This window comes from Ammospiza caudacuta, chromosome 16 (assembly GCF_027887145.1).
Source record: "Ammospiza caudacuta isolate bAmmCau1 chromosome 16, bAmmCau1.pri, whole genome shotgun sequence".
In the NCBI taxonomy this organism is placed as follows: Eukaryota; Metazoa; Chordata; class Aves; order Passeriformes; family Passerellidae; genus Ammospiza; species Ammospiza caudacuta.
Window position 1 is genome coordinate 17,196,486 of NC_080608.1, and position 12,743 is coordinate 17,209,228.

The window sequence follows — 12,743 nt, forward strand, 5'->3', positions numbered from 1 at the left end:
CCCTGGCAAGGACAGACTGGGGACATGGCAAAGGGACAGCAGTGGGAGCACATTGCAGCCCCAGAGCAGCCAGGAGCCAGAGGATGCTGACCATGGGCACCCAGGAGCCAGAGGATGCTGACCATGGGCACCCAGGAGCCAGAGGATGCTGACCATGGGCACCCAGGAGCCAGAGGATGCTGACCATGGGCACCCAGGAGCCAGAGGATGCTGACCCAAAGCAGCCAGGAGCCAGAGGATGCTGACCCAGGAGTCAGAGGAGCTCTCCCCTCTGGAGCAGGGGCTGCTCAGGCATGGCACAGCTCTCTGGTGGCTGCTCAGGCATGGCACAGCTCTCTGGTGGCAGCCTTGCTGCTCACAGCCAGGTGTCTGGGCTGGAGGATGCCTCCCAGGCTCTGAGCATGTCTCCATGGGTGTTTGCTGGCTGCACACCAAGAACCCATGGCTGATCTTCCTACAAAGTCCCGAGTAAAATTAGAACAAAAGTTCACTCCTCTCCCAAGGCAGCAGGAAGTGCAGAGGGTGGGAAAGGGACAGTGAGAGCAGATGAGGTCCCGTGCCCACAGGCAGTGTCCCCATTGCTGCTGCCACCCCCGAGCTGGGCAGGGGCTGCCCCTTCCCCAGAGGGGCTCAGCCGTGGGCTGGCAGCGCTGGGTTCCCTCTGCAGCCCAGGCCCGTGGTGCCAGGGCTGGGTCAGTGGCACTGCCCAGCAGAGGGGACTGGCTGGGGGCTGGGGTGCCCATCCAGGTGACCCCACCAAGCAAAGGCTGTCCCCATGTTTGTCAAGGAGGAGAGGAGGAGGCTCCACACACACAGAGCTGAGGTTTGGGCATTCCTGACCCGTGGGAGGCAGGAGGATTGGAGCATCCCCAGCGTGGCAGTGACAGTGGCAGTGACAGTGACAGTGGCAGTGGCAGTGGCAGTGACAGTGACAGTGGCAGGGCAGTGGCAGTGACAGTGGCAGTGACAGTGGCAGGGCAGTGGCAGTGGCAGTGGCAGTGACAGTGGCAGGGCAGTGGCAGTGGCAGTGACAGTGGCAGTGGCAGTGACAGTGACAGTGGCAGTGGCAGTGGCAGTGACAGTGGCAGGGCAGTGGCAGTGGCAGTGGCAGTGGCAGTGACAGGGCAGTGACAGTGACAGTGGCAGGGCAGTGACAGTGGCAGTGACAGTGGCAGGGCAGTGACAGTGGCAGGGCAGTGACAGTGGCAGTGGCAGGGCAGTGACAGTGGCAGTGACAGTGGCAGGGCAGTGACAGTGGCAGTGACAGTGGCAGGGCAGTGGCAGTGACAGTGGCAGTGACAGTGGCAGGACAGTGGCAGTGACAGTGGCAGTGACAGTGACAGTGGCAGGACAGTGGCAGGGCAGTCCTGCCCCCAGTGCCCAGAGAGGGCAGCTCAGCAGCCTGGCATTGCAGGGGTTTATTTTTACCCAGCCCTGTTGCCAATGGGGACATGTCACATCTGTGGAGTTGATCAAAAGACATCCCGAGCACTGGTGTCAGCTGCTCCTTGTGATCTCAGCACCAGGATCTTTTCCCTTGTGGCATATCAAAAGGAGCAGGAGAATTTGGCTGCTCTGCTATTTTTAATTGCACGCACACACGCGCACACAGACACACGTATAGCTGGGGATGTATGGCTTGGCTAAAAATAAAAACCTGTGCCTGTGTTCCCATGGGAAGCTTTGGGGAGAGGGGGGAGACGAAGTTGTCACAAGATTTTTTCTGGAGCAGGCACCAGGGCAGGGACAGGAAGGCAGGCACGAGCCACAGCAGGTAAGGGACACATCAGAAAGGCCACAGGACACCTGATCCCAGAGCAGAGGGACCGCTCGAGGGGGAAGGCAGCATCTGTGTCCCCCAGGGCTGCCCGTGGGGACTCCTGACCTGCTGCATACTCTGACACCTGGCAACAGAGGGTTTTGCAGGGCAGGTTAGAAAACCCCCATCCCTGGGGAGGCAGTGAGGAGTTTGTGCTCCCAGAGCCCTCAGGGGTGCCCGACACTCTTTGTGGCACCACATCTGTGTTGTCTACCTGGTACGCAGCCCTGCAGCAAAGAGGTGAAGGGAGGGAGCTGGGAGAGAGTGGAGGCAGCTCCCAGAACTTTGTGTGGGGCAGCCCCAGCTGCTCCCTGCATCCACGGCAGCCCCTGCATCCCCTGCATCCACTGCATCCCCTGCATCCACTGCAGCCCCTGCATCCACTGCAGCCCCTGCATCCACGGCAGCCCCTGCATCCACTGCAGCCCCTGCATCCACTGCAGCGCCTGCATCCACTGCAGCCCCTGCATCCACTGCAGCGCCTGCATCCACGGCAGCCCCTGGGCATGGCTGGGGCGTGGGGCATGGCACTGCTCACCTTCAGGCCATAAAACCACGCTCTCTGCCCTTGCTGTGCCCACCGAGGTGCTCTCCCTGTTTCCCACCTCCCGTGGGATGGGGCAGGGTGGGAAGCAGGTGGGAAATGCAGGAGGGGAGCGAGTGTGTGCAGGGGAGTGTCCTTTGGAGTGTCCTGGATGTGGTGGGGAGCGTGGCAGACAGGCTCCTCAGCCTGGGGGAACACAGCCAGTAATCCCAGATTATCCCAATTTGAAAAACAAAAAACGAGAAGAGAAAGAGAGAAAAGCTGTCTTTCCCATTCCCGCAGCTGGGTTTGAAATCCCCTTTCCTTCCCACTGAGGGATGGAGCAGACCCTTCCAGGGTGCTCCAGGAGGAGGGGCCCCCACGCTCCCCCGCAGCCTCTCTCACATGCTCAGATGTTTGCCTGCTCCAAAATCCATTTGCTCTGTAAATAAACTTGCTTCCCTCGCTGCCAGAAGCCTCCCCTTGGGCAGGCGGTGCTGGGAGGAGCCTCTCCAGACCTTTCCCTGTGCTTTACCCTGACACTGAGGCAGAACCAGGCACGGTGCAGGTGCCAGGGCAGGCACTGGGTGCTGGTGCCAGCCCCAGCCCCCTCTGGGGTTTCGTGGCTGGAACCCAAGTGGGGCGGGTGCCAGCTCCTTTCTGTGGTTAAATGGAGATTTTTAGTTCACATCGCCCCGAGTGCTCTCAGACATCCATTCATTTCCAGACTGTCCTCACCCTGCAGGGAGCAGGGAGCAGCTCTGGTGGGCTGGGTGGTGCTTTGGGATCCTGAGTGCTCCAGGGCTCTTGGGGGGACAGGGTGAGCAGCAGGTGTGGGGCTGGCCCTGTGTGCTGCTGTCCCAGGTGTCCCGTGCTGATCCCCAGGCCACCACTGGATGTCACTTTTAGGGCACCAAGGGCAGGAATTGCCCCTACCACGGCTGTGCTGTGCCCTGACCATCTGCTCACTGGGAAGGGATGAGGCTCTCCCCAAGCAGTTCCAGCTGTGCCACAGCTGGGACACCAGCGGGGTTGTGGTGGAGCTGTGGGGCTGCTCCAGTGATCAGTGCCAGGCTGAGTGGGTGAAAAGGTGCCCAGCACACCCTGCCAGTGCCTGGAGCTGTATGGGAAGAGGGGCTGGAGCAGGGCTGGGAGCACCAAGGGTGTATCTCTGGGTGACAGGGGGTGATGCTGCTGTCCTCAGTGCCTGCTCCCCTGGTCTCAGTTGTTTCTCTGCTCTCCTGTGTGCAGTATGAGGTGTCTGGAGAGGAGCACCTCTACTCTGACTTCCCCGAGATCGATCTGTCCCAGCTGGACGCCGGCGACCTGGACTCTGCTGGCTGCTTCAGCGAGCTGCACTGGGACAGGGAGCACTCGGAGACCGACTCCAGCCAGTACAGCACCGACGACTCCGAGCTCTTCCAGGTACCCCCTCCATCACCCCTGGGTGCAGGCAGGGGCACAGGGAGCCTGGGAGCAGGGAACACAGAGCTCCCCAGGTACCCCAGGATGGAGACAGGAGGAGAAGGAGCCTGGGAGCAGGGAACACAGAGCTCTCCCATGTACCCCAGGATGGAGGCACAGGGAAAGGGAGGCTGGGAGAAGGGAACACACAGGACTATTAATATCTCCTCCCCAGCTGATTAGTGCTCCATTAATTTGTGCACCAGCTCTAAATGGGGCGAGCGGAGTAAGGCTAATGAGGAGGAGGAGGAGGAGGCTGCTGAGGCAGCCCTCCTGTGCTGGATTATTCACTGGAATCGCAGCCGGGGTGCAGCGTGTCCTGTTCCATTCCTGGAATGCCAGGGCGGCAGTGCGGGGGTCTCAGCACTGGAAAGTTCCTTCCCAGGAGCTTAGAGCAGCCCCTTCACCCCGTTCCTTTAGGATCCAGCCCCTTCACCCTGTTCCTTTAGGAATCAGCCCCTTCACCCTGTTCCTTTAGGATCCAGCCCCTTCACCCTGTTCCTTTAGGAATCAGCCCCTTCACCCTGTTACCTCACAGCAACCAGCCCCTTGCTCTGTTCTCCCAGCTCTGGCAGCCCCTCTGTCCCTGGGGTCCCTGTGTTCCTCTCCTCAGCCCTGGGCTAGGATGGATCTGTGGCTGTGTCAGCACGGTGCAGAGCTGGGACCGGGGATGCTCCTGGGGGGCAGGAGATGCTCCTGGGCATAGGGGATGCTCCTGGGGCAGGGGATGCTCCTGGGGCAGGAGATGCTCCTGGGCATAGGGGATGCTCCTGGGGCAGGGGATGCTCCTGGGGCAGGGGATGCTCCTGGGGCAGGGGATGCTCCTGGGCATAGGGGATGCTCCTGGGGCAGGAGATGCTCCTGGGGCAGGGGATGTTCTTGGGGCAGGGGATGTTCCTGGGGCAGGGATGTTCTTGGGGCAGGGGATGTTCCTGGGGCAGGGGATGTTCCTGGGGCAGGAGATGCTCTTGGGGCAGGGGATGCTCTGGGGCAGGGGATGCTCCTGGGGCAGGGGATGCTCCTGGGCATAGGGGATGCTCCTGGGGCAGGGGATGCTCTGGGGCAGGGGATGTTCTTGGGGCAGGGGATGTTCCTGGGCACAGGCAGGACTGCTCCATGTCCCTCTGCTCCTGTCTCATCTCCTGGAGCTGTAAGGACAGGGCAGGGCTGTCTGACAGCACAGCCAGGCTGGAAGCAGGGAGATGCAGAGGGGACTGGGCACAGAGCAGGCTGGGCAGCCCCTCACCCTGCCCAAGCTCGTGCCATGCCCTGCATGTGCCTGTCCCTGGGGCTGGGGTCTCTGTGCCCTCCTGACCTTTACCCCCTTGCACAAGGAGGTTGTGACCCCCTGGTACCAGCTAATCACCAACCCTGGGTCACATTTTGGGAGGAGGAAGATTTCTATTTAAACAAGGAGATGAAAAAAAAAGGCTCAATATTTTCTAACCTGCCCATGAAATAACAACCCTCTGGCTTTTGTGCTGGGCTGATGCTGTGCTTGAAAATGGTCCAGTCCAGCTGAGGGACCTTCATCACGAGATGCATATTTTCCGTGAACTTCCTGGGGAAAAGATAAACAGAAAAGAAATGCAAAAGCCAGGCTGATGAGGAGCAGTGGAGTATGATGAAATGTATCCCACTGAACTTGTATGCACAGCAATCTCGTGCCAATAACAGGAGGAAAAGCAACTGGGCCAAAAATGGAGCATCCTGCTGCCTTTCCCTGGAGCCTGCTCTAGTAACTGCGAGCAAGGTTAGGGCATGGAACAAAAGATGTTTAATTTTCAAACAAGAGGAGAGAAGCGCAGGAGGCTGTGTGCAGGCAGCAGTCCTGCCTGTGAGCCTCACTTTACCCCCGTGCTAATTTTATCCCTGATGGTAGCCTGCCTCTCCCTGGACATGGTTTACATTCAGATTGTCATGGAGGAGGACCAAAAAGAAGGAGCTGCTGGCTCACTCCAGCCGTTCCTCAGCTTTGCATTCTCTCCTGGACTTCAGCGCTGTATTGCCAGACTGGAATGAGCTCGTGGGGCTGGGTGGGACTGGGAGGGCACTGGGAAGGCTGGAGGTGCATCAGCAAAGCCAAAGCACAGTGAAAGGAGGGACCCAAGCCAGGCTGGAGCAGTGGGCAAGGGGGAGGCAGAGCAGCTCCTGTCCAGGAATGAGATGGGCCTTGCACTACAGCTCCCCTGACGCAGTTTTGGGTGAACAGCATGATCTGGGGGTGCTGATGGGAGACTGGGGAGTGGCTGGGGCTGTGCTCTGGACAGGATCTCTCACAGAGCCCTGGGTGCAGCAGTGCAGGAGGGCTGAGAGCCCCTGAGCAGCTGGAGGTGCCTGTGTTTGGGAGTTCTCAGTGAACACAAAACTCAGCGTGGTTCTTGTCACAAGCTGTGGCATCAGGCCAGTGGTGCAGCTTCCCCTGTGCCCTCCTGGGAGGCTGTGCCCTCTTGTCCACTGGGCAGCCCTGGCTGAGCTGACAGCTCTTGGCACTTGTAGAGTCAGGAGGATTTGGGCCAGGAGCTTTTTCCTGACAGATCCTTCATCTGCTGCTGTTTGCCTCGTGGTGGGGTGGAGGGGCTGTGGGGAGAGAAGATGCTCTGGTTCATTCTTTTCCTGGTGGGCTGCGGGTGGACAGACTGACACTGCTTTTCCAGGTCTCACAGTGGGGTCACTAGGCAGTGTGGGAGCTGGTGTGGCTCTGCTGGTCCCTGTCCCCATCCAGCATCCTGGGGACCCTCTGCTCAGCCTAACCCCTGCTTTTCTTCTGTGCTGCTCCTTTCAGATAATAGACAGCGAGAACGAAGCGCTGCTGGCAGCCCTGACCGAGACTCTGGATGATATTCAGGGAGATGACATGGGCCTGGCTGCCTTCAGAACTATGGAAGAGGGGGACACGCTCAGCCCTGCCACCACCTCACCTGCCCCCTCCCCCAAACCCACCGCCCCGGTCACGGGGGGCCCCCCGGCCCCCGAGGGTGATGAGCTGTCTCTAGTAAGAACCCACTTCCTACTGTTTAAGGTGGATTTGGATGAGCCCCAGATAAGCCGGCTGCATGGGTATGATAGGAAGCCAAGGTCTGAATTTTTTCATTCTAGGCTTAAAACTCTCTTTAACCGTCAATACCAAAGCATATACTTGTATTGTATACGTATACATGTTCTGCATCATTGCTGTCACCTCCATCACCATCCTCACGGGAACCAGCTGTGTGTATACAAACCTATCTCTGGGCGGGGTGGGGGCGGGTGCCAGAGGGCTGGGGGCTGCTTTGGCACACCCACACCTGCTTTTAGCCCCCCTGCAGGTGTGGGGCTGCCCGGGGCTCTCCCTGGTTCATCCCAGCCCCATGCCCATGGGCAGTGGTGGCTTTTCCCCCGGCTCTGCCCTGGGCTGAGCTGCCTGTTGTCACAAGCTGAGTGTCAGCCCCTGCGCTCGGCTGTCAGTGGGAGGGTTTGACCCTCCCTGTGCCTTCCACCGGAGCCCCTCAGGGGCTGTGTGGCCTCCAGTCCCCCCAGCTTTGGTGGCTGGAGCATCCCCCTTGGTTCCCGGCAATACTGGGGCTCCAGCCCCGCTCCCCTCCCTGCCCCGGGAGCGTTTCCTGCCGTGCCCGGGGGGTTCCCTGGCACAGGACCCCCAGCCTGCCGCTCACAGCACCCCCCGAGCCCCCAGCCCGGCCCCGGGGTGTCCCCCCGGTCCCAGCCAAGGGGAGCAGTGACATCCAGTGGTGACAGCGTGCATCTCCACCGCGCCCGCCCCGCAGGGGTATATATCACACATGACCTGTATGTGTATATATAGGATGTATACGTTGCAGGGGCGGGGGGGAACGGGAGTTGGGCGCTTCCACCCGCAGGAGCCTCTCTCCTAAAGCCTCGGGTGCCCCGGCTGGCATTTCCTGGCCGACCCTGACCCGGGCACCCCTTTTCTATCAGCCCCAAGCCCCAGACCTGTCTCTCCTGCAGCCCCCGGTGCCTACGCAGTCGTCTTGCTGTTGAGCTGTTGTCGCCTCCGGTTATAGCGCCACACGGGCACAATCTCAGTTGTTGTTGCTGGGTGTGGGGTCTGGGGTTTTTTTCCCTCCCCCTGACCAAAATTGGGGTTGAGCAGAAGGATAACGTGCTGGCCCTGCCATCAGAAGGGGTGGCACTGCGGGTGAGCTGGGGAAAGCCCCTCTGCAGCGCCCATGGGTGTGACAGGGTGCTGGGGGAGATCCCGGCAGATCCCACAGGGATTCGCATCTCCAGAGAGCCTTGAGAGCTCGTTAATTAGTCGAGGCCCTGTCTGGATGTTTTGGCTAAATGAGCCTCACACGGGGACTCAGCGAGCTGTCCAAACCCATCACTCACACCAGTGTAAAGCCTCTGTCACCTCAGGGCAGAGCTGATGGAGTGAGAAGTTGGGATGCCACGGCAGCTCCCGTGTGTCTGACCCGAGTGGGGCTGTCCCTGGGAAGCAAATTCCCTCCTGCACACTGCCCCAGCCTGCCTGGGATCCCTGGGCTGAATGCTGTGGGGACACCCTGACACAGCCAGGCACCTGCCCCACAGCCACGTAGGGTGGGAGCTGCTAAGCCTAACCCTCCCTGCCTGATGTTTCTTTGCCCCATTTTTGGGTGGGATGCTCTGGGATGGGTGTGCTCACACATGAGCCAAGGGGTGCTTTCTCCTGCCCTCGCTGCGATGCCGACTCCTTTTCTTGCCCCTTCTCTCTGCAGCTGAAGAAGCTGCTCCTGTCTCCGTCCCCTCCGAGCTGCGAGGCCCAGCGGGACGGGAGCGCCCGGCGCCCGGGGACCCCAAGGTGCCGGCCCCCACGGCCCTGCACGAAGGTACTGCCTGAGCCTCTGCAGCACACAGCTCCTGGGAGATGGCCCAAAGGATGGTGCTGGGGACTGTGAGCAGCCTCTGGGCTGGGCAGGGCGTTGGGAACAGGCAGGCACTGTCACCCACAGTGCTCCCATCCCTGTCTGATGCAGTCTGGGCTCTGCAAAACTTTAGACTCTGTGCTGTGCTAAGAAGCACCTTGATGTCACTTGAGCCCAGGGGGGTTTGGCCTCTCCCAACTTCTCTGAGCACCCCTTTGTGAAAGCCCCGTGTGTTCCATCCTTGGTCACCCCCTTGCCCCCGTCCCTGCTGACTCTCAGCCCAAGCCAAGGCCTTTGGCCAGGAGTCACTGCCTGTCGTACTGCAGAGCCCACCCCAACGCTTGAGCTGATCTGAAACCCGGCCGAAGGTGCCATGAGAGATTTTCCTGCTTTGTTAATGGTAATTGAGCAGTGCATTAGGCCTGGCCAATTAGATTGTGTGGGAAGAGCAGCAGATCCCTCCTGGGGAGCGGGAGCATCCTTGCCTGCAGGAGGGGCAGCACTCGGGGCACGGGGCTGACCCCAGGGAGGCTGGGGTGCTGGTGAGCCACAGCTGGGGGGTGTGAGGGTGTGGGGGGCTCTGTCAGCCTCCTCTCAGTGGCTGGGGGGCTCTGGGCTGATTTTCTCCTTTCTCCTCTCTCCTCTCTGAAGGTGGAGGGTCCCCGGGACAGGAGGGCGAGCGTCCCGCAGGCACAGAGCCGCAGCTGCACGGAGCTGCACCGGCACCTCACCTCCAGCACCTCCTGCTCCCAGACCAAAGCCCCCCAGGCGCCCGAGGAGTGCCCCGGCAGCGGCCGCCACCCGTCCCCAGGTGACTGCGCCCAGCACGAGGACGACAGCGACTCCAGCGAGGACTCGCTGAGCTCCGGGGACTCGGCGGCCGCGCTGTCCTCGGCGGAGGAGGGCCCGGGCCCCCAGTTCTCCTGCGAGGGGGAGCTGCACTCGGTGCTGGAGCTGATCCGCTACATGCACACCTACTGCCTGCCGCCCCGCAAGCTGCCCGCCCGCGACCCCGCCGAGGGCCGGCCCCAGCCCTGCGGCAGCCCCTACAAGAGAGCCAAACCCGACTGCGCCCCCGGGCAGGGCCGGCCGGGCTGCGCCTGGCAGGCGGCCGGCAGCTGCAAGAAGCCCGGAGCGTCCTTCTCCATCCTGAAGGAGCTGCTGGCGCGGGACCTGCTGTGCGATGTGAGCAAGCCATACCGCCTGGGCAAGCCCGTGTACGCCGCCCTGGCCCCGCCGCCCGGCTCCGGCTCCCCCGTGCCGCCCGACGGGGAGGATACCGGCGGGACTTGCGCGCCCAGAGGCAGAGCAGAGAGCGGCGAGCCCCGGCAGAGCCCCGAGGCGGAGGCGCCGCGGGAGCCGGGGGCCCTCGAGGACGATGCCGGGAGGCAGGAGGGGAAGGCGCCCCGCAAGCAGGACAGCGCCGTGTACGCCGTGCGCCGCTCCAAGAGACTCAACCCCGAGCTCGGGCACTGGCTCTCCTTCCTCGAGGAGCCCCACGCCGAGCCCTCCGTGCCCCTGGGCTGCAGGGAGGCCGCGCCCTGCCCGCTGCTGGAGGGGTTCTCTGCCGAGGAGCCGGCGGCCGAAGTGGAGGTGGGGGGCACGGCCCCGTCGGCAGAGCCCCAGCCCCTCTGCCTGGGCTCCCCGGGGGATGGAGAGGTGGCCACGGAGAGCCGGCGCTGTGCCCTCCTGGAGCAGACAGGTGAGGGGCCTGGCCACCGTCACTCTGCTCACTGTCCCTGGTGTGCCCGTGCTGCCCGTGCCATCCCTGCCGTGGGCCAGTGATGCTGCCCGGGTGCTGGGCACTCAGCTGGCAGGAGAGCTGTGAGCAGCCCCCTGTGCTGCCTGGCTGTGGGGTCCTGTGCATGGGCAGCTGGGGGTCTGTTCTCTTTTGGGGTGCTTTTTCAATCCATGGGCATCTTCTGCCTCAGTTTGCCTGTCCTTGTAATGAGGTGGAGAGTTGGTGTGGCCATAACCCCGCAGGGACCAGGTTGCCCCATCCCTCCAGCTTTTTCCCTGGGTTTGGGCTCTGGGGTTCAGCTGCAGTGGTACCCCAAAACCCCAGCAAGTGCAGGAGTGGCTCAGCCCTGCCAGTCCCTCTCAGGTGGGCAAAGCCCTCAGTGGGCACTGCAGGGGTACAGCCCCACTGGTAACCTGCTTCTCTCCTGCCTTTCAGAAACACCCAGGTGTCTCACGCTGTCCTTGGCACAAACGTAAGTGCAGGTGGGGCTGGATGAACCATTCTGGGGCTGGAAACTGCCTGGGGTTGTGTGGCTGGGCAGGGCCCCTGCCGGCAGCACAGGGAGCTGTGTTTGCAGAGCACAGGGTGCGAGGAGCTGGGAGAGTCCCATGCCCAGGGCAGGGCATTTTGTGTGTGCCCTGGAGCTGCTCACCCCACTGCCCTTGCGGGGTTACTCTGTCAGGCACCAGCCAAAGTGGGAGGGTTCACTTGTGGGAAGGCTTTTCTCAGCTTGCTTTTGGGTTTTGGGACTGTGTTCACCTAAACACTTTCTGGTTTTCTGCTCTTCTCCAGTGACCCAACCTTTGGGAAGAGAAACTTTGAGCCAATGCTGACTGTGGAGCTGTGTGGGACAGCAGGTAGGATGTGCTTTGAATTCTTTAGTTTTGTAAAAATGTACTCTAGGAGGGGGCTCATTCACCCTAAATTCAGACTGGAGTCATCATTCCAGCCTACCCAGCCAAGGGGGCACCTTCATCCCATTCACACTATAGACACAGGAGCCTGCTGTGCGCTGCCACATCCGAGCACCAGGAGCAGCTCAGGGGAATGCCTTCGGGGTGGGAGATGTTCAGGGGGGCCCTGCATGAGCCAGGAGGGAAGGGAGAGTCCTCTGCTCCCCACTGGGATCAAGGCATCCTTCCTGTTCCCCCAGGTGCCACTGGATGAGGCTATGGGGGCAGCCAGGACTGGGGTGGGGCAGGGCAGGCCGGAGGGGCAGAGCTGACTCCTGCTCTTTGTTTGGGGCTCCAGGTCTCACACCGCCCACCACTCCGCCATACAAACCCGCCGAGGAGGACCTGTACAAGCCAGACATCCCCCAGGAGGCCGGGAAGGAGGAGGGGATGTCCCCCAGCCCCGGGGACGCGGCAGCCTCACGGAAAGCGCCCAGGAAGCACCCGGAGAGGACGGAGCTGTTCGCCCACCTGAGCCGGGCGCGGGCGCTGCCCGAGCAGCAGGGCGTGCTCAAGCGGCCCTTCTCCCGCTCCTTCGGGGACCACGACTACTGCCAGGTGCTGAAACCCGAGCCTGCCCTGCAGAGGAAGGTGCTCAAGTCGTGGGAGCCCCCGAGCCAGGTGGAGACGGAGCACAAGAGGAGGGTCCCGGCCGCCCACTACCAGGGGCTGGAGCTCGGCAAGGACACGGGCACCGAGATGCTCTGGAAGGACGGCGTCAAGCAGCTGAGAGACCAGGAGATCAGAGCCAGCTTAACAAAGCACTTTGGCTTTCTGGACAGTGCCCTCGATGACGAGGACATGGTCTTCTGCAAGACCCCCGAGTACGACACCGTCTTTGAGGACAGCTGCAGTGAGAGCGGCTCCCCCGTGGAGGAGGATGAGGAGGAAGAGGAGGAGGAAGAGGAGGAGCACAGCGACACCAAGCTGTGCCTGAGGAGAAGCGCCCTTTCCAGGGGCAGTTTGCGTTACTGCTCCCGGAGCAGGTCCAGCTCGGGCTCCTCGTGCTGCCGGTCGCGGTCACCTGCCAGCAGACGCACCTTCAGGTACGGGCACACGGGGACATTGGCACTGGTCGTGTCCCCTGAGTTTTCAGTGTGGTGCAGGGCACTTCCAGTGCTCTCTGCTCCGCTGGCACAGGTCGTAAAGATGCTAATTAATGAAAGAAAAAGTGTGAAAATAATTGGTGCTGCAAGTAGTAAAGATGTTAATTAATGAAAGAAAAACTATGAAAATAATTGGTACTGCATCAGTCACCGCTGCCAGTGTCAGCCATGGCCTGAGGAAGCAGTGGAGGACTGAAGCAGCCAGGGGGTTCCATGGGTGGCAGGGCATGGGCAGGACCCAGGCCTGGGAAGGGGCAGGTGCTGCCTGGGGA

General features: G+C 61.6%; 1 protein-coding gene across 1 annotated transcript in view; it reads left to right on the forward strand.

Annotated features, from left to right (window-relative positions):
• The window catches only part of PPARGC1B (PPARG coactivator 1 beta), a 42,890-nt gene that overhangs the window by 26,933 nt on the left and 3,214 nt on the right, over positions 1 to 12,743 (forward strand). The window contains exons 2-8 of the mRNA XM_058815476.1: positions 3,594 to 3,767; positions 6,592 to 6,801; positions 8,525 to 8,635; positions 9,323 to 10,373; positions 10,848 to 10,884; positions 11,205 to 11,269; positions 11,664 to 12,411. Coding sequence (XP_058671459.1) covers positions 3,594 to 3,767; positions 6,592 to 6,801; positions 8,525 to 8,635; positions 9,323 to 10,373; positions 10,848 to 10,884; positions 11,205 to 11,269; positions 11,664 to 12,411 — 2,396 coding nt within the window. The remainder of the gene's footprint in view (positions 1 to 3,593; positions 3,768 to 6,591; positions 6,802 to 8,524; positions 8,636 to 9,322; positions 10,374 to 10,847; positions 10,885 to 11,204; positions 11,270 to 11,663; positions 12,412 to 12,743) is intronic.